We start from the raw sequence: 24837 nt of genomic DNA, 5'->3' as shown, positions 1-24837 counted from the left end.
TGAACCCTGTGGTACTCCAATTGTCACTGGTTTGATGTCAGATTTGGAGTCTGCAACTTTTAAAGTGTGTGTTCTGTCAGTGAGTCAGTTGGCAACCCATCTTGTGACGTAGGGTTTACCTAGTTTAGTGAGTTTAGCTATAATTCCAGAATGGGGGGATGGTGTAAAAAGCCTTGGCAAGGTCAAGATAGGCTGTCTGAACCACCTTACCCTCATCGACTGCCTCAGAGAAGTTGATCAGGTTCAGGATGCATGATCTGCCTTTCCCAAACCCGAACTGGGTGGGGTCCAGAGTTTGGAGGTTACCAATGTCTTTGTTTATGAGTTCCATGATGATATCTGACGGGGCTTAGTGGTAAATCACTTTGGCTATGGTGTGCAGGGTCCTGGATTCGAGCCTTGCAGAGGCTGTTTTTTTTTTTTTAATCATAGCCTCAACTCAGGCTTTGTGCCTGCTGAATGGCACACAGCGATGGTTATCCCACTCCACAAGGGGAGAGCCACCATGGACCCTGGGAACTATCGCGCCATTAGCCTGATGAGCCTGGTCTGCAAGGCCATGGAACTTATAAACAAAGACACTGGCAATCTCGAAACTCTGGACTCCACCCAGTTCGGGTTTGTAAAAGGCAGACCATGTCTCCTAAACCTGACAGACTTCTTTGAAGCAGTCACCAAAGCCATAGACAAGGGTAAGGTGGTTCACACAGCCTATCTAGATCTTGCCAGGGCTTTCGACACCATCCCCCACTCTAGAATTATAGATAAACTCACTAAACTAGGTATAAATCCCTATGTCACAAGAAGGGTTGGCAACTGGCTCACTGACAGAACCCACACTGTAAAAGTAGCAGACTCAAAATCCGACTTCAGACAAGTGGAGTACCACAGGGTTCAGTCCTGGGTCCTCTCCTGTTTGGTATCTACTTCTCTGAAGTACAGGCTAACACAGAAGGTCTTTGGCTAACGAAGTTCGCAGATAACTGCAAACTAGGAGCCATAATCGAAACTCCTAATGATGTGGACATCTTACAAAAGGGCCTCACTGAAACAGATGCCTGGTAAGACATGGCCTCAAGCTCAATGCCAAAAAGTGCATTGTCATCCCCTTTGGTAAAAACTCTGTACCCATGAACTACAACATAGGCGGTAGTATACTTAACACCAAAAGTGTGATAAGAGACCTTGGGACACAGGTGGACAGTATTCTCTCCTTTGATAATCACATCACCACAGTAGTCAGGAAATCCTTCTACATGGCACACCTCATCACAAAAGGTTTCTCATCCAGAAAAAAAAGCGGTCATTGTTCCCCTCTACTCATCACTCATTAGACCCATTATAGAGTACAACGCCCCTTTTGGTATGTAGCTCACAAGACATCTACAAAAACTGGAAAGGCCACAGAAATACCTCACAAAGAGGATTACCGGCCTCAAACTGATGCCCTATACAGACAGTCTCAAAAAACTCCAGCTTTACTCTGTCACATATCGCCTACTCAGAGGTGATCTCTGCCTAAAATACAAAGCTATGTCAAACCCAGATCTTTTGGACATGCTCCACTTAAAGAAATCCCAATCCCTCTGAGTTACACGCTCTAGGGACCTAAACCTTGTCACCACAATAAACAGAACATGCCGGAGGGATAGATTCCTGTCCCAGAGGCTTCCCATATTCTGGAATAAACTTCCTATCTATATCAAACAAAGCTCTTCATTAGCACTCTTCAAGAAAAATCTTGATGATTGGATGGGAAATAGGAAATTGACCCTGGGGATCACCTCTGTGGTTCTCGACAGTGGCACAGGAAAATAATTTTCTTGGGTGGTAAAAGCCAGTGTACCTTTCTGGCTGGGCTTGTATAGGCCCCAGGGCCAATAGCCTAGTACCTACCTATGAATCTATACGTTCCATGGCCTTGCAGACCAAGCTCATCAGGGTAATAGGATGATAGTTCCCGGAATCAGTGGTGGCTCCCCCTTTGTGGAGTAGGATAACTGTTGCTGTGCCCCATTCAGTGGGCACAAAGCCTAATGTGAGGCTATAATTTGAACATGGTGCTTAGGTCGAGAGCCAGTTCATTCTGAAGTTCGTGTAAAACGCAGCCTGGGCTGTTGTCCAGTCCCATGGATGCTGTGCTTTTGGTTTGAGAGAGTGCAGCTTTTACCTGTGTAGTTGTGATTACAGGGACTCTGCATTTTTCCTGTATAGATATGGGCCCTTTAGGTTGTGAGAGGGTGGTAAAGTTACCACTGAACCTATCTGCCAGAATGTTGGCAATATCAGTTGGTTCTGTAATTTTCATGCAGTTGGTGCTGTAACTCAGAGCAGATCTGGCTGTTGCCATTGAGATTCTTGACATATGTATAGAATGCTTTGTGGCTGCCCTTAGAATCAGTGGCAATTTTATTTTCATAGCTAGCTTTGGATGTTCTTATAAGGGAACTCAGCGTCTTACTGAGGCTGACCAGGAAGCTCCACCACTCATGGGATTTTACTCTCTTTTGCAACAGTTTCTTCCTTCTGTTGTACAGTTTGTTTATGGCAGGGGACCACCAGATTGTCTTCCTTTTTTGGAGGACAGCTTCTTGGTTCTGTTTGGGATAGCACGATCCATGCACTCGTGTAAGTGCTTATAGAGTGCATCTGTGTAGGATTCAGCAGTCGTAACTGTATTGGCCGTCTGCATGAGTGTCATGAAGTTCGCCACTTCTGTCTTAAGAAGCATGAAGTTGGCTATGGAAAAATGTTTTACTGTGGTTTCCTTAATGTGGGGTGGGGGCGGGATGCGGATATCTAGGGTGATTAGCTTATGGTTGGATCTGACCAACAAGGAGTTGACTTCGGGTGTGGAACACCGGTCATTCATGTTGGTAATGACTAGGTCTAGGATACTGTTGGCCTTGGTGGGGGTGTGGATGTGTTGATCCAGGGCACTGGAATTTATGAATTCCAGAAAGCTTTGAGCGAAGGAGTTGGTACATGAGTAGTTTTCCCAGTTAATGGTGGGGTAGTTGAAATCGCCCATTATTAGGGTGTTTGAACCCTAATATTTTCCAGTATATCAAGAAAAGAGGAGTGGGAATCCTGGGGGATGATGGGGGATCTGTAGCAAGCTACAATTTGGATTGCAGTTTTGCCCAGAGTTAGTTGCACTTGGATAACCTCGGATGCATTGTGCTGAGCAACTAGCCTGGAGGTGTGGATATCCTTAATGAATATGGGCACACCTCCGCCTTTGGTGTTCCGGTCCAGGTTACATGGTCGAAAAGTGTGGTATGAGTTATAGCCTGGTAGTGCAGGGGTGGCTCTTTGGGGCCTTGAACCAGGTCTCAGTCACTGCACAGGTATCGATGTTCTCCATTTTAAGGAGTGCCTTGAGTGAGTGTATTTTGAGATTTAGACTTCTAGCATTACCCTCAGTTTTTGCTTATCTGTTCCTGTTACATTTGAAACTGGTCTAAAAAAGGCACTATAGGGACGGCAAGAGCCTTAGCCCGTATCGGGAATCCCATGGGCGACAGGTGCAGGCCATCTCTGGCAAAGCATCATGGTCTGTCGACCATGTCGCCCCAGGCAGACAGATGCAGGATCCCCTTAGAATGACACCAGAAGCTTAGCCAATTGTTGAAGTCAATCATTTTGTCCTTGTACTGCGGTATCATTCTGGGCGATGGAAGAATGCTACTCAGACCTATGGTCATACCTCCCTGGGCTACAAGATCAGAGAGCTCTTCCATGTCTCTTTTCATGTAGTACAGGGAGGCATGTCTCAGGTCATTCACACCAACATGGACAATGACAGGATCGTATTTGTACTTGGTTGTGGAGTGACCTGAGTGCATGGGTTATGTGGCAGATCCTGGCAGCTGACAGTAACCTTCTCCTTGTTTAGCCTGGTAAGTGGGGCATCAGTGTGCCTGACTATAGAGTCACTTATGACTAATGTGTTGGGTACATTGCTTTGCCTAATACATTATATATGTTATAATATATATATATATGTTTGCCCATAATATCTGAATATGTGAGTGGGGTTTTCATGACAGCATCAAGTTAACATTTTCCTTCCTTCTGTGTTTTTTTTTTCTTGATATATTGATTGATTTTCTTAGTATATTTTATTTTTTATTTATTTTCCATTTGTTTACCAGGTTAGTCCGACTGGACACAAGATGACCATTTTCAGCAGAGGTTGGGGGAGAAAAGCTCCAGATACATAGTAAACAATTATAAAAAATAATAAAAATGAATTGTACAAACATAGCTATTTTGTACAAAGAGCATCTTCTTCTTCTTCCGGCTTTTTCCCAGTTAGGGGTCGCCACAGCGGATCATCTGTCCGCTCATGATTGGCAGTGGAGTTTTACGGTGTCGAGTTGCCAGCCCAGCGTCCAACCTTCCACAGAAGGCACACACACGCACACACTCACACCTAGGGCTAATTTAGTGTCCAATCCACCTACTGCATGTCTTTGGGATGTGAGAGGAAACCGGAGCACCCGGAGGAAACCCAAGCGACCACAGGGAGGACATGCAGACTCCACACAGAAGGCACCCCAGCCGAGAATCGAACTAGAGAACCTCTTGCTGTGAGGCGGCAACACTAAAAGCTGCACCACCGTGGCCGCCCATTTTGTACAAAGAGCAGAGAAAATATAAAAGGTGTAAAATCCGAGTTTTACAATTGATGCAGCATACACAGTGGTTAGAATATTGAGAAACAATTAAACAAGATAATATACAACAAATATACAACTGCTTGAACATTAATTCAAAAAGAAGTTTCCATAGACAAACAGGGTCATAAACTAGAAATCATAACTATATTGATATGATTTATATAGCATGTATCTTGTTTTAATGATGGTATGTGTATATTATTGTACATGTCATATGTGCACAAATATTTGTATTAATCTATGCATTTACAGTATATTGACAAAGTACTGGGTCACATCAGAGGCTTGGGAGGTCATTGTTAAGAAACTGAGAACTGTTGTAAAGCTTGGCATTGATTAGCATAAGTTCAGGTTATGCCATAAGAGAACTATGCAAAGGTAACCATGTCAGCAGCCAGAATGCATTATAAACTGAATGTTTTACTGTGCACAATAAGAAATGGATAGATTGGCCCAAACTCTGGACTGATGTGTGTGCTTTTTTTTTTTTTTTATTCCTGGGGAAATGCTATTCAGAAGTGAAGAGACATATAAGGGAACAGTTTTAGTGGCACACCAGGCTGTGATTTTTTTGATGTCTATTGTCATGCAAAGCTGACAAAATAGTTGAATCTACCCAAGCTGGAAATGTGAGACTGTAGCCCACTGAAGGAGGGGAGATGGGAGGAGTAACTTGGCCAGGAATTGAAACTTGCAAAACTGCTCCTTGTGAAAAGTCTTTTTTATCTCAGTAATTTGTTGACACTTTTGCAAGTTTCTTTCAGAGAATCTGTAGTACATCAACAGGAACAACATTTGTAAAACTCAGCACATACCAGTCAATGACACATGAGCTGCAGACTCTCAAACTTGGCTTTTTTTTCAGGTGGTCCATTCTAAGTGAATGGAAGTCTAGTCCTAAATGGTAGGGATATTTGTTCTCACAGTATGTGCATTGAGACAGATTTAGCTTTCCAAAGGAATCACAATGTCTGCCCCCATGAGGGCAGACAAGAGTAAAAAAATAAATAAATAAAATTAGGAATGAGCACTTATTTTTTGCAGGCAGCTTTAGGAAGTGCAGTAAATCATGGCAAGATAAAAAATATATGTTTTTTCATTGTTTGCCCATAGTGGTCCTTTAACTCATTCACTCCACTGGATCTCAGGAAGTTTGCACTGTAACTTCCAATGGGCGGAGCATAAGCCTTTTGACAGAATAAAATTATGCCTTCACATTTCAAACAAATGTTCATGGGTTCATACTAGGCTATCTGCCCTAGGGCATTTATAAGCCTAGCCAGAATGTGTTTGGCTTTCGCCACTCATTTTAAATTTATTTTACTATGCCCTTTTTCGAGGTTAGTATACTGTGCCTCTGTCTAACAGTGACACAGAAGTGATACCCGGGGTAAACCTACGATCTCCCATCCACTCATCAAGATTCCTCTTGAAAAGAGTCAATGAGGGACTCTGCCTAACCTGGACTGGGATTTTATTCCAGAGTGAAGGGAGCCTCTGGGTTATGAATCTGTCCCTCCAGCATGTCCTATTTATTTCAGTGCTGAAATTAAAGTCGTAGCTCAATGGGATTTGGATTTTCTGAGGTGCAGCATGTCCATTAATTCCGGGTTGGACATGGCTTTATACGTCAGGCACAGATCGCCTCTGAACAGGCGGTATGCCACTGAGTAGAGCTGGAGTTTCTTTAACCGGGCAGCATATGGCATCTGTTTGAGCCCTGTGATCCTCTTGGTGAGGTACTTTTGGGGTCTTTCCAGTTGCTGCAGGTGTCTGGTAAGGTACATCCCAAAAGGGGCATTGTACTCAATTATGGGCCTGATGAGGTATGAGTAAAGAGGCACGATGACCTCCCCTGATCTAGATGTGAATCCCTTCATGATTAGGTGGGCTATATAAAATGTTTTTCTAACCACTTTGGCTACGTGGTTGTCAAATGAGCGATTGCTATCAACTTGGGTCCCCAGGTCCCTAATTACTTCTTCTGTACTTAATGGATTACCACCTATGTGGTAATTTGTGGGCAGTTTGTTTTTGCCAAAGGGGATGACTATACACTTTTTGGCATTTAGCTTGAGGCCATGGCTCTGGCACCAGTTGTCTGTTTCTATGAGGCCCTTTTGGAGGATGCTTGTGCCGGCTGGAGAGTCGATTATGTTGCCCAGTTTGCAGTCATCTGCGAACTTGGTCAGCCACAGTCCTTCCGTGTTGGCCTGTACCTCCGAGAAATATATACCGAACAAGAGAGGTCCCAGGACTGAGCCTTGTGGGACACCACTTGTAACTGGTTTGGAGTCTGACATGGCTCCAGCAATTCTAACCATGTGGGTTCTGTCCTTGAGCCAGTTTGCAATCCATCTAGTGACATAGGGGTTTATATTTAAGCTGGTGAGCTTATCTATAATGCCCGAGTGGGGTATTGTATCTAAGGCTTTTGTGAGGTCCAGGTAGGCTGTGTAAACCACCTTCCCCTCATCAATGGCCTTGGTGACTGTTTCAAAGAAATCAACCAGGTTTAAGAAGCAGGATCTGTCCTTAAAGCCGAACTGGGTAGGATCCAGTGTCTGTAGGTCCCCAATATCTTTATTTATGAGGTCCATGATGATCCTTTCCATAGCTTTGCAGACCAAGCTAGTCAGGCTTATGGGGCGATAGTTTCCAGGATCCGTTGAGGCACCACCTTTATGGAGAGGGACCACTGTTGCTGTATGCCACTCTTTGGGCACATATCCTGTAGTAAGGCTGAGATTGAACAGTAGTTTTATGTTTGGGTTTAGCTCTTCTTGGAGTTCATGTAGGACACAGCCCGGGACACCATCTGGTCCCATTGATGCTGTGTTTTTTGCTTTGGAGAGGGCAGCTCTTACCTGAGCATCTGAGACGCCAGGGGGACAGCACTCTGCTGGGATAGATATTTGCCCTTTTGGGAGTTTGCACTGAACCTGTCAGCTAGGATGTTGGCAATGTCTGTGGGTTCAGTGTATTTTTTGTCATTTTGGACCAATTCTGAGCATATCTGGGAATTACCACCCAGGTTCCTAACATAACTAAAGAAAACTTTGTGATTATCCTTAGTGTCCTGTGCAATTTTTCTCTCGAAGCTGGCCTTAGACAATTTTATGAGTGCCCATAGTTTTTTGCTAATAGTGATCAGTGATGCCTTCCCTTTTTGGGATTTTGCTCTATCATTTAGTAGCTTCCTCCTTCTATTGTATACTTTGTTTATGGCTGGGGTCCACCAGACAGGACGTCTGCCTTTGGAGGATTGGGTCTTGGTTTTATTTGGGATCGCATGATCCATGCATTCCTGAAGGTGTTCATAGAATGCGTTTATAAAGGATTCTGCGGTCTGGGCCATATTTTCCACAGGCCCGGGGGCTTTGAAGGATTCCACCTCGGTTTTGAGGAGTGTGAAATTTGCTTTAGAGAAGTTTTTCACTGTGGTTTTCTGGGCAGGGGGTGGGGTCGGGTTGTGAATATCCAGTGAGATTAGTATATGGTCTGATCTTACCAGTGAGGGATACACTTCTGGTCTGGAGCATAGAGTCCCCATGTTGGTGATGATCAGGTCCAGTATGTTTTCTCCTCTTGTTGGAGTGGTAACAAGTTGTTCCATAGCATTTGAGTTTATAAATTCTAGGAACCTTTGGGCTAGGGTGTTGGAGCTAGAGTAATGCTCCCAGTTTATGTTTGGGTAGTTGAAGTCGCCCAATATAATGGTGTTTGGAGAGACCTTCATATTTTCCAGTGTTCTCAGGAAGGCCGAGTGGGGTTCCTGGGTTTGGGAGGGTGGTCTGTAGCAGGTTATAAACTGGAAGGCAGTTTTACCCACTGTTAGTTGCACATGGATAGTCTCTGATGCTTCGTGCTTTGCCACCAACCTGGAGGTGTGGGTATCTTTGATGAATATCAATACTCCCCCTCCTTTTGTGGTTCGGTCCACATTTTGCGGCTGAAAAGCATGGTATGAGGTATAACCTGGTAGTGCTGGGGTGCTCTCGGGAGCCCTGAACCAGGTTTCTGTTACTGCACAGATATCGATGTTCTCCATGCTAAGGAGAGTTTTGAGTGCGTGCATCTTGAGGTTTAGACTTCTGGCGTTGAGTAGCATTACTCTTAGTTTCTTATCCCTTGTGATACCTATGGAGGTGGGTTTGTCTTTTGAGCCTTGCCTAAAAAAGGCACTATGGGGGTAGCAGGAGCCTTTGCCAATATCCAAAAGCCCAGGGGTGACGGGTGCAAGCCGTCCCTAGCGAAGCATTGTGGCTTATCGAGCATATCATCCCAAGCTGACAAGCATTGGATCCCCTTTGAATGACACCAGTACTTAAGCCAAATGTTGAAATTGATCATCTTGTCTTCATATTGTGGCATCATTCTTGGTGAGGGTAAGATGCTAATCAAGGTCAGGGTCATACCGGCCTGGGCTACATGCTCAGAGAGCTCCTTTATGTCTCTTTTCATGGAGTCCAGGGAGGTACGTCTCAGGTCATTCACACCAGCATGGACAATGAGTCATATTTGTACTTGCCTTGAAGTGACCTGAGTGCTTGTGTTATGTGGCAGATCCTAGCGCCAGACAGGCTGCTCACCGTGACCCTCTCCTTGTTCAGCCTGGTGAGCGGGATGTCAGTGTGCCTGACGATAGTCACCTATTACAAGTGTATCAGGTGTGTTGTTTAGTCTTAAGGGCTGTGACTGTTCGGCACACTGGCTTTGTGAGATATGTGTTGCACGTGTTTTGTTTTGGGGTAGCGGTTGCTTGGGTGTCTGCTTTGGAAGTCTCTGCTGCTTAGGCAGATCTTTATTTAGAGCCTCCGAGTATGTTTTTGTGAGATTATGTGTTTGGTTTGCTGTCGTGGTAGGTCTATGCGAGACTGGAATTGTAGTGAGTGTGGTTTCCTTCTCCTCCTGACTGGTTATGCCAGTACTGAGTTGAGATATTATTACATCTGAGTGATGCCTCCAGGTGCATATCATATCTCTGGAACCTTAGTAGTTATGAACGAAGTCTAAATGGCAAACCCTTCAGCAGAAACTATTTTTATAGCGGTAGTATTCTTTAGGTTCTATGTCTTAAACTGAATTTTATAAGTCACAGTAAACACTGTAACTATTACATTTGTAATATTTTGTAAACAGCTTGCAATACCTCAGCAAACACTCAAGTTACACACATACTGTTCAAGCAGCATTTTATTCATCTAGCCGAGAGCTTTCATATGAGGCCAAGGGGTTCTGCCTGTGTTACTTGGTTGTTGAAATATTCAGAAAAATGTGAAAATGATATCTATATAAATTAATATCATAAAAACAGCTAATATCTCTTTACCTGCACTAGACGAGAGGTCAAATATTAATGCAGTTGAGTTTGCCATTATGTAAGCTTTAAAATGAAATATTTTAAAACGTTGTGTACAGCATTGGTTTTGGAATTACTGATGCAAATATAAACAAGCAATGTTTGATGCCTAGAAGCATCAGTAGGAGTTAACTGCAGATGCACCTGGAGGCATCACTCAGATGCAATAATTATTTCTCCCTTATTTTAGGTGGTTAAGGTAAAAAGAGTGCTGAGTAAATTCAGAGACCACCTTTGGCTTAAAGTAGGAGGTGGTTCTGATAATAACCCAGTCTTTGCGAAAGGCCAAGGACGGTTGAACACACATAAGAGCACGCAACTCAGATACCCCTTCTAGCACGGGTTAAGGGTACCAAAAACCATCTAGGTTAACAATTTGAGAGATAAGCTAGCTACTGGTTCAAAGGAGCATGGGTTAGCTGTTATACGGCACAATTTAAATCCCATGGAGGATCAACCTTTTTCCTTGCTGGTCTAATAAGCAATACTCCCTTAATCTGTTCGATCTGAGAGAGAGAGAGAGTAGACAATTCAGTGGTAAACAGACAGAAGTGTATGCTACACCAGAATTTTCACAGGTAATGCAGAACCAGGGGTGTCCCTGCTTGCAAAGGTTCCAGTCCTTTGTTCTGGCAACAACGTGGAAATCTCTTCCATTTAAATTAATATACTTGCTTAGTAGCAGATTTTCTTGTCTCCTTAAATATTGTAATACATCCTCAGAATAAAGTGTGCAAAGGGAATCTAAAACTAGTTATCCAAACTGTTACATTTAAGGGTGAAAACTGGGATGAATCACTGAATCTTTGTACTGTGCATGCATGCCCACCCTTGTCCACCAATTTCTAGCAATTGCCCTTGACCAGTTCATTAGAAAGGAGAAGCAATGTTGCCTGGATTAAAATAGGGTCACCAGCAGCAACTCTGGAAGATCCTTTCTTATCCTCTGAAGAACCTATCCAGGGAAATGAAAATACAACTTCCAAGCATCTTTGCAAGGAGTCCTGGAGAGCAATCATTTTATTTAATTTATTATTTAACATTTAATTACTGGGAATGTCCAACTTGGAAAGAGCAAATTGTCAGCGGAGGCACGGGGAGAAATGCTCCAAATGCATGCCTCTGTAATGTAACAAATGCAAGGAGGACATGCAGACTCTGCACAGAAGGCACCCCAGCAGAGAACTGAACCGGAGAACCGCAAAGCAAACTGCTGCACCATTTGCATCATCCAGTTTTAGTTTGCAGTGTTTGCAAGCAAAATACTTATTTTCTTGCACAGTGGAGAACTGTAACTCTTTACATGAAAGCATGGTCGAATTAGGTCCATACGGACTTGTAATACCACTGCATCTTCTTTATGTAGAGTCTGGCATGAAGAGTCATTGGAATGGAAGCAGTCATGAATTTTAGGGCTCTGAGAAATTCCCTTAATGAAGTCATCTGCTTTGACAAGTGCAGAAGCTAGGTTGAAAAATCCGCACCTTGTCTGGTGGAAGGAATACAGTCATTAGTGAGGTATCCAAGACACATCAAAGTAATACAACTTTGTGAGCAGGTTCCAGGGATGACTTTTTGAGACAAACTGAATCAGAGAAGGTGAAGAAGATTCTATGTCTAATTCAAGCTCCATCCAGGGCAGAGGTGTTAACAGCCTTAGAATTTACTATTGCCAAGAGAAAGAAAAAAATTGGACTGCCTTGGAGCCTGCAGTAAAATATTACTTGGGCAAAGAATTTGATAGAGACTCTCAGAGCTGACGAGAGTCCATTTGGTAAAGTAGTAAACTGATAATGCAACCCCAAAGCAAAAATTCGTAAAAGGGTCCCATATTCCTGTGAACAGGAATGTGAAGGTAACCATTCATTAATGAGTCCAAATGGGCTTCTGGAGAAAGTAGGGGAAAAGGTTTGAAGAGTTATAACTTTGAATCTTGGAACATGCATGAAGTATTTAAAATGGAGAAGTCTACAAAAGATCTCCATGTGCTGCCTTTTCTGGGAACCAGAAAGTATTGTATAAAAGCCTTACCCTTACTGATCCATAGGAAATGGTTGCATGGCCACCTTGAAGAAATAAGTCTAAAAGGATTGCAGGAATGAGGGCATATCTGGTCTTTCAGAATTTGTGGCACTCCTGAGTCACTAAAAAAGGGATGCCCACTTACGTCTGTAGACAATTTTTCATGTCTAGCACCCAAGAGTCTATTTTGATGGGGAGACTCCACAGGGGGGTCCAGGGTAGTCTTACACACAATTTTTTACCTGGGATATGGGGAGAACTTACATAATGGGGAACACAGCACGGGGAATGTATCTGAGCTTCTCGATGTTCTAAGTGGCTGTAATCTTTTAAAAAACTTATGAACCTCTGTATTCCACCTGTCACAAAAGGAAATACTGCCAGCCCAGCTATCTGGAATTTTGTAAATATATGTCAATTGTGAATACTACTATGATTTATATAGAAGTTTGACAGAAGTTAATACTGCCAGCACAGCTATCTGGAATTTTTTAAATAGTTATATGTTATTTGTGAATATCAGCATGATACAATTGCTTATGTTAACACTGTATTAGAACTGTATGTTGGCTGTATATCAAGCTGCTGGTACAGAAGTGTGTGTGTAAAATACTAAGCTTAAAAATGTGTCCACAGTGTACCCCACTGGAAAAGAACAGAAATGTATATAAACTATTGTACCTGTGCAAATGTGTGTGTTTTAACAGCAGAAACACAAACATAGAGGGCTAACTGGCAAAACCTGAGGAAAATGGTTGAAATTAAATTGTTTTATAACCACATAATAAAATAGATGTTCACTCTCAGTTTCAGTGCAACAAGAGACAATGCCTAGAACTAGGGAGCCTACTGCATTGTATTGTTAAGTGTTTTATGTCTCCTAGCAGCTGCAAACATCTGAAGGCTGTGTGTTTTCACAGGGATGTGCTAAATTGCTAGTAGTTTCTGACAATGGGAGTTTAGCTTGGGAACTAAAGTCAGGAGACAAAAAGTGATGTCATCCTGCCAGCTACCCCAGCAGTAATATTTGATATTAATGTAAAAACTCTGAGACACAAGGGGCATTTTGTATTTGACCTAACAAGAACATCCACTCAGCACTTCTGCCTGCTTGCTGTTCTGTGAGTAAGTTAACTAGGGTACAGTAATTTCTCTTAGATACAGTTAGCAATATAATGAAGTATAGCTTAGATGTTTTCTTCATCATCTGAAACTGTCCTGCAATGTTGTTTTAAATATTTCCTGTGATTCTGAACTCTGAAGTTATTATTCTTTTATTATTGATTATTAAATATATTTACACTCATCTTTGTGGCTATTTGTGAGACATATTTAAGCTGTGTGAGTACCTGTATATTTATTTGATGATAATGTGGGCCACTCCTAATAGTCTTGTCAAACTACCATTTGACTTAATAGCAACATTACACAGTAGGATTGGACACCCTTTAAGGGCCTTAAAGTAGCTGATAAGGGGTTCTGGTGGTAGTGGTAACTACCTTATAGTCTGCGCAGAAGAAGGCATAGTTAGTAAACCTGTGCCAGCCTTTCCCAGGTGTGTGTGTGTGCGCAAAACAAATCCCCAAGAGTGAGTGTCAGCTAATTGGGCAGGGACATGAAGCACTGGTTGGACAGAGAGTGTTGGAGGACTTGGCTTGGAACCCTGCCTAAAGACTCAGCTCTATAGCTCTGCCAGTGGGAAGTCTTATTGGGGATCTGAAGAAAGAGGGAGAAACCAGCCCCAGACTGATTGTGGTTGTCTCTATGCTCTTAAGGGAAACTGCACTTTCTGTGTGTACTTGCCATCCTCCCAGCATGTCCCCCCACTGTTGCCAGTGGTGAGGATCGAGGCTCCTTGATTACTGGGCCACTGCAGGGGCGTCACACCACCATTTATGACAGGGGTAACAAACAAAGACTTAACAATGAAATGCCATTTATCCTGATATAGCTAAGTTTTTCATATGCAGTTGTACTGGGATTAAGAACAATTTACATGGATGAAAACGTTTTACACGGTAGGCACCTAATGAAGGAAATGAAAAGACAAGCATACAACCGTATTTTTATTAAACATATCATAACTTGACTCCACCGGGTAACTATCCGGCAAGTAAACTGAACTGGGTAACAGTAGGAATGTATTGGTACAAGAAATAATAGGGCCAGAAAGCAGTTACTTGGATAACAGCAGAGGACTTGGGTAGCTGGTATTGAGTGAAGACAAAAGCAGAAGAGAGGGGTCTGGGTCATCTGCCTAATTCCAGGTAAGAATGCAACCTATCTTGAGTACGGAGGTTTAAAATGGGAGAAGCTGCGGAAAGTCCAGAGGAGTCTGGACTGCTTACCTGTGGAAGACACAGAAGTACAGGCAGACTATCAGAGGCTGGGGCAATCTGCTCTGATACAGAGGTGGAATAAACATTCACATTTTACCAGTGGGCGCTGTGGCAGTGGAGGACTTACACAGGCCGCCTATGCTATACTAGAAGGACTTTGGTAGCCTGTAGGTTCACCTACTTTTTGTGAACTGGATCCATGTGATCTATTTGTCTTCCTTTTGTGATTTTCATTTCTTTTTAAGTCTACCCTTTGCTGATTTTTGTCTGGGTTTAGATGGATTACAACAGATGCATCTTGGTTTAGATGGATAAGGTCTATGATGCTTGGGTTCCTGAGACAGAAAAACAGTTTTATCATCTTGCATACATTTTTTTTTCTTTCATCCACATTTTTGAAAGCTTCTGAAGAATGACTGCCCAATAAAAAGTCTTTGACTAAGGAAGTATTTAATAACTGAGCTTTAACATCTTTGGGTAAGGGCTGCAGTCTTAGCCAAGCACGTCTTTTCAATACAAAGCCAGTGGCAGCTGCCCTAGAAGCAGCATCCGCAGTATCATACCCACACTTTATGGTATGTTTAGCTAATTCAGTGGCTGAATGCAATATGTCCAAAAGGTTATCTTTTCTATCCACATTAGGAATATAAGCTATAATTGTCTCACATTACCCAGAATAGCTAGAAGGTATTTCCTCATGTGGGAATTGACAACTGACAGCCCTCTCGGAATAAAGTGGAAGAGGTCTAAACCTTTTTATCACATATATCTAATGTTATACCATCTTTATCATTAGGAATAAAATTGGGAGAAGGAATACACCTGGATCCCTTATGTGAATAATGACAGATAACAGTTGGATCAGCAATGGGCATTTACAGAGATATGTAAGAGTGCCAGGAATTTTATAAAATCTATCTGGCTTTTAAAGACCTAGAGGTTGAGAGTCAGGGATAAGGTAATAACCAGAAAAGCAAACTTTAATGCTCACAAAACAGGAGAAATAAGCTAGAGGTCTGGGAGAACCCAAATTTAAAACGTCAATTTCTCTTCTAGGACTCTGATACGGCTTTGCCTTTCCATTTAATTTACTCCAGACCTCACCCATACCTCTTTATGGCGGTAAGAACTTTTTATTTTGGCTTCGTTAAGTGACTTACCAGCTAATAATAGGGAGTAATACAAATGGCAAGGACGGATTAACAAAGTGACTGTTGAGGGTAGGTGCTGCCATTTTACATTGTAGACTTCCCTTTTATACCAGAACTGAGGTAATACTGCTCTCACCTTCAGTTCCCAAAAGAGAGGCATTGGAACTAGATGTCAGCAAAAATGAATCTGGGCTAACAGACTGCCACAGGATTTTGGTTGGGAAGACTTGCCATCATCTGTGATTGGGGCAGCCTCCTGAGGGGCACTGCTAGAAGCCTCACTTTGAGTAGACATTAGAACCAGGGGCTGTAAAAGCACCTTAATGGACCAAAACCCTTGAGCGTAGAGTGTTGTTAAAAATGGATACGTCTTTGGCCTCCCAGGATTTCTTCTCTCATGGAAGCTTCTTTTTTTTTTTTTTGAATTAGATCACTAAGGATGTTGTTTTTTCAATGATGTCACTAAGGAGGACCTGGCTGACATCATGGTAATCCTGGGCAAAGCACACATCCTTTTTATGGTTCATAAAGTCCAGAAGAGATTTGGCTCTGTTTAATGTCTTCTATGTGAACCTGCCACAATGGGGATAGGAGACACTGCCATGCTCCATCTCCAAGAAGGATAAACATTGTCTATGAAAGTTTGCACAAGAATGTAGTTATTACCTTCAGATACTGACATCTATAGCCCTTATGTAGAAAATCTCCTTAGCTGTAACACACAACGAAATATATAACATTTTCCCTTAAAAGGATGCTTGCCTGTACTCTGAAAGCCTAACTAACTAATGGATTGAGGATCCCATCAATGCTCAAACTTTCCTGTACAGCAGCAAGAAAGATCAAAATTGTATAAACAGACACCCTCTCTTATACGACAAAGGTGCTGAACTCTAGGTGGGAGGGCATCTGCCTGGCCTGGAAGGGGGGGGGGATGACAAGCTCTGGAAGCTGGTTCAGACGTAAAGTCTTTGACAGCAGAAGGTCTAAGAGTTATTACAACAGTGAACAATACTATGATCATTGCAAGATTTTAGCACATAAATCAAACTGCAAATACAGGAATGTTCACAGATTTAGAATCAAAACCCAAACACTACAAGTATAAAACAAAAAAACTGACAGCACATGGGAAAGAATGTTTATGCATGGTCCATCTAAGGCATTGTGGGCGTTGTTAGTAGTATATAGCTAGCCTCCACCAATGGAACTCCTGAAAATCATATCAAATGCTGACTAATGGAGAAGGAATTAACTAGCCAAACACCCATGAAGGAGGCCCTCTAAAATCAAGGTCTCCTGTACAAACTCTGGTAAATCCCATAATTTTCAGCAGATAAGAATGAAGAAAATGACAGCAAATTATATGACTAATTACACATTAGCAGTAGGGGGGCAAGTTTTGGTTCAAGCAAGAGTAAAAACACAAATTAGAATCATCTTTTCTGTGATGGCCAGTTTAAAGATGTCAAACATTTAAAACAAAGCAGATTAAAAGACATTCAACTCTCATACCAGTCCAAGGAATATACTCTGGATCCTTTTCACTATGCTCTCCTATCCCATATAAAGACAGTATACTCTGCCTGTGCTGTACAGCTGCTTGAAGCATGTCCTGAAAATAAAATTTAAATGTGATCAACCTTCCAAAACTCAAAAATCATTTGAAAATACATTTGTCCTTTTTTCTTATTTATTTGTATTCTATTGGAATGAAGAGATGCACCCAGTCAATGCAAGTTATTTTAACTTGCATGCAACCCATTCAAGCTTTAGAGTCAACATGCTACACAAACGCTTCCAGAGTAGAACTCAACATCTGGTCTTTGCTGTCACCAAACAAAACAAACTCTTTGTAAAACAGGAAAAAAATAGCATGAACGTACCCAATACTGAAAGAGGACTTTTGTGATGGGGATAACACCCAAACTAATGTCATGTACTTATAATCAGGACAGATATTTAAAAGTCACCCTCCACAGCACTCAGAACTAATAAAACAGGCAACAGGACTGCTTAGCAAATACTATTAGACTGCATACCACCCAAGTCCCTAAATATGAATATATTACATATATGATGATTGGGGTGGGAAATTCCTTAGAAGAACTTAATCAAATTTAAGAAAATCTGAAGGCCAGATTAAGGGAAGACTGCAAAGGTGGAAAATTAAAGTTTTTGAGCTGGATTACAGGTAAAAGTGAAGCATTTTTTTGCATCGTCTTTGATACTGCATATACTTCAAAAGTCTTTCTAGCTGAGGTACTGATGAATTTCCTGAACCCAGTTAACATCATGAATCAGGATTATATTTATGTAAAAGACAAATCTGAATCATCATGGGATAAATTACGACGGTCAAAGAAATATGGTAAAATTTACCAGACCATGACTGCACTGCCACACAACACAGATTACGGGTGTTAATACTGAAAGTCCAAAATTATGACACAAAGTGGAAAACTGGTGAAGATGCTGACAATAGAGGGAGAAAGTTTTGAAAATAATGCCTTCTGGGTATTACAGTGGAGGTAAGCAAAGTTACAACATGCAACAAGAAAACTGATGACGTTTTATATAATCTATCCAGTCAAGAGGTCATCTCTTGAGAAAAAGACATAAAACTGAATATAAATTGAAAAAAATGAAAATAACTTGCAAATGAAATAAGGACTGGGTCACTAAGATGCAGGCAAAGCTTTTTTTTTTTTTATGGTTGACAGAACACGAAGATCTGATTAGTGAACTGTGTCATTACTGTTGAAGGGTACAGGAGATAACCCATTAACAAAATAATAGTTTTAAAGGCCATGAGACAATTAGGGAAGGTTAGTGCCTAGACTGTGCAAAAGTTGAGGGAGGAGTGAAGTTAAACATTGGATGTGGAGACTGATATGAACTACTGGAAGAGTATTTGTCTGATGTATTACTTGCACCGTTTTATAATATTTTCAAGATAATGACTCGACAAACATTTCTATATTCCCCAAAGATAAAGAAATGTACTACTTAAACCAGATACCCAAAGTTGGAGCTGGGAACAAGGTGTTCTGGGTATGTAGGACCACATTTTTTGGTCTAGTACATGGTTAATCAAACTCTCAGAAAAACTACCACCCCTAGTAAGTAGGTAATTACAAAATGGCATAACTTCAAAAAGAATTTAAGAACTTATCTTTGTGAGAAGATATAAAGATACAGTATAAGAAGAGGAATGCAGTTTTATTTTTATTAATTCTAAAAGTTAAGTAATAACTCAAAGACACAAATTTCAGATAGCTCCAACAGTCATACTTGATCACGAATACCAGAAAAACTTGAACTGCGAAGAAAATTTCAGAGCAAAACTATGAATCTAAATTGACTAGGAAACGTTATGGTTACTTTCTAGTGTCTTCATTTTATGAAAGCACTCAGGTTTTCACCTTTTCCAAAGTGAAAAGATAATGGGTTTTCCGAAAGAAGTTGGGATGGGCATCTGATTGTTTAAGAACACAAACTCCGGATGCTTGACAAAGACTCTGAAGATGCTAACTCTAAAGAACAAAGTTTATATTTTAAAAAGATTGTCATGTTCACAGAAGGTAGAGTGTGATTTTCACAAAAAGAAAAGGCAGTAAATGTAGTAACAGACACTCGTACTGATTTTCACTAGGAACATTATAAGCCTTAGAAAAATCTCCCCAAACATTATAGTCAAAAATAATGTTAATGAAAAATAGTACAAAGCCATACAGTTACTGGCAATACCGAAAAAGTACAGGAAGGAAAAAAATCCATAAATGGGTGCTTATTGTTCTCCCTTTTCTATGCAGCACTTTACTGACATCCTCAATATTATGACAATATTACTCTTACTCTGAATGGCAACCAGAGCAATGGAACTCTGCCCAAATGGGCAGATGTCCACCTGCAGTTTATACTCAAATTGTAAATACTGTAACAGTAGTCCCTTATGAGGAACATTTGAGATTTTAACAGATGAGTAAAAACCATTCCTCTCACCCTCTTAGTGCAAGAGATCTGGACAGATCCAAAAATAACAAGGAGGCAAAAATAGGGAAAGACTTTAAATATTTATCTCATAAACTTGGAAAGTTAGCATAACAGGTTTTGCAGTAGCATGCATTTTCTGAAGGATATAAAGTCAAACTCAAATGTCTGTCATTTACTGAATAAAATATTTTAGCAATTTGCCCAAAAAACACAATTTCATGAGAAACGGACCAAATATATGAAGCAAAAATCTGAACATTCTGCAAAAATCTGGGCACTTGAGAGGTATGGAAAAGAAAGAGGAAAAATGTGTCCATCTCCCATGTAATGTAAACATCTTAAAAGGTCTCTATATCCAGGTGTTTTAAGGCTCAACGCCGGTTGTTTTATGTAGCTGAATTTGTTATGCTTAAACTAGTGTTTGGTGTTATTTACTTGGATTGCAATAAACTTGCACTTGGTTTTAGATAAACATTTTGTACATTAATCCTGCAGTATTTTATATATGATATGATGGATTCATGTACTTTATTTTAGTCAGGTTTTCATACTTAGATTTTTCATGTGTTTTTCTTTTCAGCTTTATACAGTATTAACTCAGGTTTCCATTTTTAGAGGCTTTATGGTACTTAATTATGTGTTTAGCTATACAAGTGTGTGGATTTTAAACCAGTTCTGTAGTAGTCTTGTCACTTGGATAAAAGTGCTTAGCTTTGTTTAATAAAATGCAGTTATACAGCATCTTTCTGCGTCTTTTTCTTGTTCACTTTAAGAGAGTAACAAATGTCAGTCTCAAACAGAAAAAAAGGAAAAAGTAGTGCATACCTTTAAGATATTGTTGACATCCACAACAATCTGACCCCACTCGACAGATTCAACCATTTTCTCCTTCAAAACCTTCTCTTCTTTTTCCAGCAAACATTCAAAGACTAAATCAATCTGGGAAGCCTACAAAAATGTAAAGACAAAGTACCGTACTTATTCACTTATTTTTCTTAGCTGGAGTAATACAGTAGATACAGTCGATACAAAGGCTGCTTTTAGCTATAAACTAGGAAAAACAAAACCGCACTAAATTACATGAATACCAAAATTGCAAAAAAAAAACACTGGGTTGGACAAGTACTTCACTGCTGAAGACAAATTTATGACTTTCAAATCACTTAACTCTTAAATGTTTTTTCAATTTTCTTTCTTTTTATTAAACTTACCTCTTAGTTGGTATGAACAAGTATGATGTAGGATGCAGGACAAAGTTCTGGGCAAACAACATTTTAAATACACCAGCTCAAAACTACTAAATGTATTGTTAGTCCTAGTCCCAAGAATCTAGGATTCCTTTTCAACAAGCTATTAGAAACTCAAAAGATAGAGAGATCAGAACAAAGCTAATTTTTTCATCTGAAACAGTAATATGCAAACTATTTATTCAACCATTTACAGGAAAGTCCAACTGGGACAGAACTCATTTTCAGTGGAGGCCTGGGAAGAAACACTCCAAACCCATGTCTTTAGAATGTGGGAGGAAACCGGAGCATCCAGAGGAAACCTAGACGAACACAAAGGACATGCAGACTCTGCACAGAAGGCACGCCAGCTGAGAATCGAACCAGAGAACCTCTTGCTGTTGGTGAGGCTGCAAACTGCTGCACCACTGTGCTGCCCATGATGATTCTAACCCAGATGATTTCTCCAACCCATAATTACCCAAAGTTGTTTCAGCCTAAAATGATTTATTATTGCTATTTTGACTTGATCCATATTATTTTAAATACTACTGTTTTCGCATTTTATAGTAATCTATTACTATAATGCATATGTTATATAATTTCTAATACCATAATTACCACAAATATTTTGCACATTGATGGCATGTTCTACATTCTGATGAAGTCTATGGGCAGTGGTTCATAAAGATCCTTTAGTTATGTCCATTACTCTTACTCAAACAGTTAAGTCATAATAAATATTAACCATCAACAACTGGGAACAAGCAATATTACTTCCACTAAGAAACATCCCTCTGTCAGATTATTTACATGCAAAGACAATGAAATAAATGCATATTCACCACCTAAAGTACCCATACATGTCACAATGTCCCATACAATCTATATAAACACATGCCTACCCCAATGAGATGAAATTTCCACTGGCTAGGACAGTACATTCCTAACATAAAATATACAACAAATACAGTTATTCAACTTTCCAGAACCCTAACTGGTGAGGTTAGATGAAGGAGCTGTCAAGCAAAACAGGATGGCAGGAAACAAACCTCTCAACCTCACAGAGCAAAAAATCTGGAAAAATCCATAAATAAAAGTGGGACAAAGGCCCAAAAATTGGGACTTTTTTAAATATTGCTCTTACAAAGTTGATAGAACAGGTTTTGCATTAGCATGCATTTTCTGAAGGGTAAGAAGCCTGAAACTCAAATGTCTATTTTCTAACTTCAATCTTAAATGATGTGCCACAGTTAGACAGAAACAAAGTTGTGCCTTACTATAACATTCCATCTGTGTTGTCGATCTTCACTTATCCTTGACTGTGGGTTAAGTTACGTATATTGGAACAGACTGTTATTTTAGCTCGTGCTCTACAAAACTCTCGAGCTAAGCTTTACCCATAATGCTCCTGACAGGATTACCTCAGATCGAGTTTGCATAAAATAGTGACAGAAGAAACAGACCAGAGACCATGTCTGGATTCCTAAAAGGGAAAGTCAATCTTTTTCGAAACATCTGTTCCACCAAGAAGCGGAAAGGCAGGGTACAGGAGTGAAGATCGACAACACAGATGGAACATTATGTTAAGACATAACTTATTTATTTGATGTTGCCAAACTTCACTAAATCCTTGACTGTCAGAGCATCTCATAGTTCTTTTACCAGATCTCCAAGTCTTGTGAAATGTGCCATGTAATTCAAGGACTTAGTGCGAAAGTCAATGAAGTGTATACGCACTTCCTGAATCTATCATCCCAGACTCTATTAGGATGACGGATAGTAGGACTTTCATCAGCAAGTTCCTTTTCGGTGTCTGCCACTACCACCATGGTATCTACTGGTATCCCTTTCGCCCAATGCTGCTCATCCTGAGCACCTGACAAAATACAGTCTGGTCTCTTTGGGACGGGCTCAATAGAACCGGGCATCTTCCAAGCTTGCTGTGCAATCCATTCAATCAAATTGTCAGCAGGCAGAGATATCCATGAGGTAGAGGGTCCAGCATGGAGAGCCTCTAGGTATAAAGATTCCTCTGAGAAAGGCCAAAGGAAAGTCCAGCCACCCCCTCTGTTTCAGAATCTCTAGAAGGTCTTCCAAAGGAGCCATCTTTGGGGGGGTGACCTTGGGGAACCTTCCCCTTCATCGAAATCAGTATCTTCAGTGAAAGACTCTTCGGGGGAGTCTAAGTGCTTCCTTTTGCACTTCCTAATCAGGGGTACCTCTTCGTTGGGATGGGCTGGAGAAGAATCTGAAGAGGACATGACCCCTATGGTTGGATCTTGAGGCTTCAGTGCCTGCTGTTCCAAGGTAGAGGCTGGAGGAAGCTCAGGGTGAGGGGAAGGGCTGAGCTATTGGTCCAACGAGAGTGGTGTCGACTGAATGACCACAGTGGACAATGCCCTCTCCATGGCTTGGAAGACAGGCCCCTCCATAAAGGAATGGGAGCCCAGAACAGAAACAGACTCGTTCAGCACTGTGGTCCCACCCTGCACTGAGGAGGCCACCTCTGAAGCCAGTGTTGAGCTAACACGTGCTCACGCTTCAAGGGGCATGGACAGCTCCAACACAAGAGTGGAACCATGCCCTCCCAGAACTGGCAACAAAGCTGTGACCCCAGCAGGCCCCCTGGTTCCAACAGAACTGAACAGCTCAAGGCTGTTTTCAGTGCAAAAGTAGCTCTGACTGGCATAGAGACAGTTGAAACCAGGGCGCTCTGACTGGCATAGAGACAGTTGAAACCAGGCCGACAGCACCTGGAACTCTGAAGTCTCAGCTGGAGTCACAGGAGGATCAATCACTGGAGTCGAGATATGTAAAGTTCCAGAGTTAGACAGGCGAGGAACTGCAGAAGTGGACAATCCTCTTGCCACAAACAGCTGGTTCACCAGCCTCAAAATATCAAATTCTGTGAGGCTGTTGGTGGAATGGACTAAAGATACTGATGGGGATCTGGGTTTCTCCAAGAAGGGGTTTGGAGGTCCGTGTACAAAAGGGTCTACTGAGGGAGTATACGCAGTATGAGGCCTATCTTTAGAGAGGAATTCTTTTGCTACCGGAAATGTCTACTCCGGAATAGTAGTAGTAGTCCGTGCCAAAGCTGTTGGTGCAGAGGTAGGCATGGAAGGTGAAGTCTTTTCCCTAGTCAGATACAATGACACTTGAGGAACCAGGGAAGTCTTAAGCATTTTTGAAAATGGTGACAAAGATACTGTCGGCAACGAGCTGCTACTCTTCTTTGAATGTCCATGTTTAGATGAGAAAAAAGATGAAAGAGAGCTAACCATTTTTTTTTTTTTTTACTTTGGAGAACCAAATATGGCCTCGTCGAAAGCAGTTTTAATAAGACCTTTTAGGATGAGCTTGTTTTTCCTCTCAATAAGGGCCAGTGACTGAAACCATGACAGATCGCACAGTCTTCCTGAAGGTGCACTGGGCCCAAACAATACACACATAAGGAGTGTCTGTCCGAATTGGGTAGTTTACACTCACATTACTGGCATCTTTTGAAACCAGAAGTTCCCTTGTTTTTCCTCAGCCATTACAAAAAATACACAAGCAGGAAGGATTGCGCAGAAAGGAATTTAAGATATTATAGTTTAAAGTTTAGATTTTTTTTTTCCAAAGGAAACTCGTACCAACAACGGTATGAAAGATTACCTAAAGGTAAAGAAAAAAAGGAAAGAAGCAAAGGTACCAATGATGGTACAAAGAATTTCCTTAATGGTAAGAGAAAAAAATACCAATGATGGTATGTAAAAGAAAAACACTACTCATGTTAAAAAAACGAAAGCAGTAATAGAGGAGCTGGGTATAAGAAGGAGAGAAAAGTCACTAAAAAGTGATTAAAAGAGAAATTTTACTTACAAAGAATTAGCTTGCTTGACAGCTGTTTTGATAGATGCATCTAGCACTGAAAGCAGCAAACGAGATCTGGGGTAATCCTGTGAGGAGCATTATGGGTAAAAGCCTAGCTCGAGAATTTTGGAGGGAGCAAGGTGGAATAACAGCCGATTCAATCAAAATATAGGAAACCGAACCCACACTCAAGGATTA

The 24837-nt window shown here is 41.1% G+C and overlaps 1 protein-coding gene across 1 annotated transcript in view; it reads right to left on the bottom strand.

The window, feature by feature from the left end:
* The window catches only part of NUP133 (nucleoporin 133), a 2059048-nt gene that overhangs the window by 772919 nt on the left and 1261292 nt on the right, over positions 1-24837 (bottom strand). The window contains exons 16-17 of the mRNA XM_044070734.1: positions 20381-20503; positions 17075-17174 (exon numbers count right to left, since the gene is read on the bottom strand). Of these exons, the coding sequence (XP_043926669.1) occupies positions 17075-17174; positions 20381-20503 (223 nt within the window). The remainder of the gene's footprint in view (positions 1-17074; positions 17175-20380; positions 20504-24837) is intronic.

This window comes from Protopterus annectens, chromosome 1.part0 (assembly GCF_019279795.1).
Source record: "Protopterus annectens isolate FY-2018-M chromosome 1.part0, PAN1.0, whole genome shotgun sequence".
In the NCBI taxonomy this organism is placed as follows: domain Eukaryota; kingdom Metazoa; phylum Chordata; order Ceratodontiformes; family Protopteridae; genus Protopterus; species Protopterus annectens.
The sequence above is the reverse complement of the archived record's forward strand: the minus strand, read 5'-3'. Positions and strand labels throughout refer to the sequence as shown.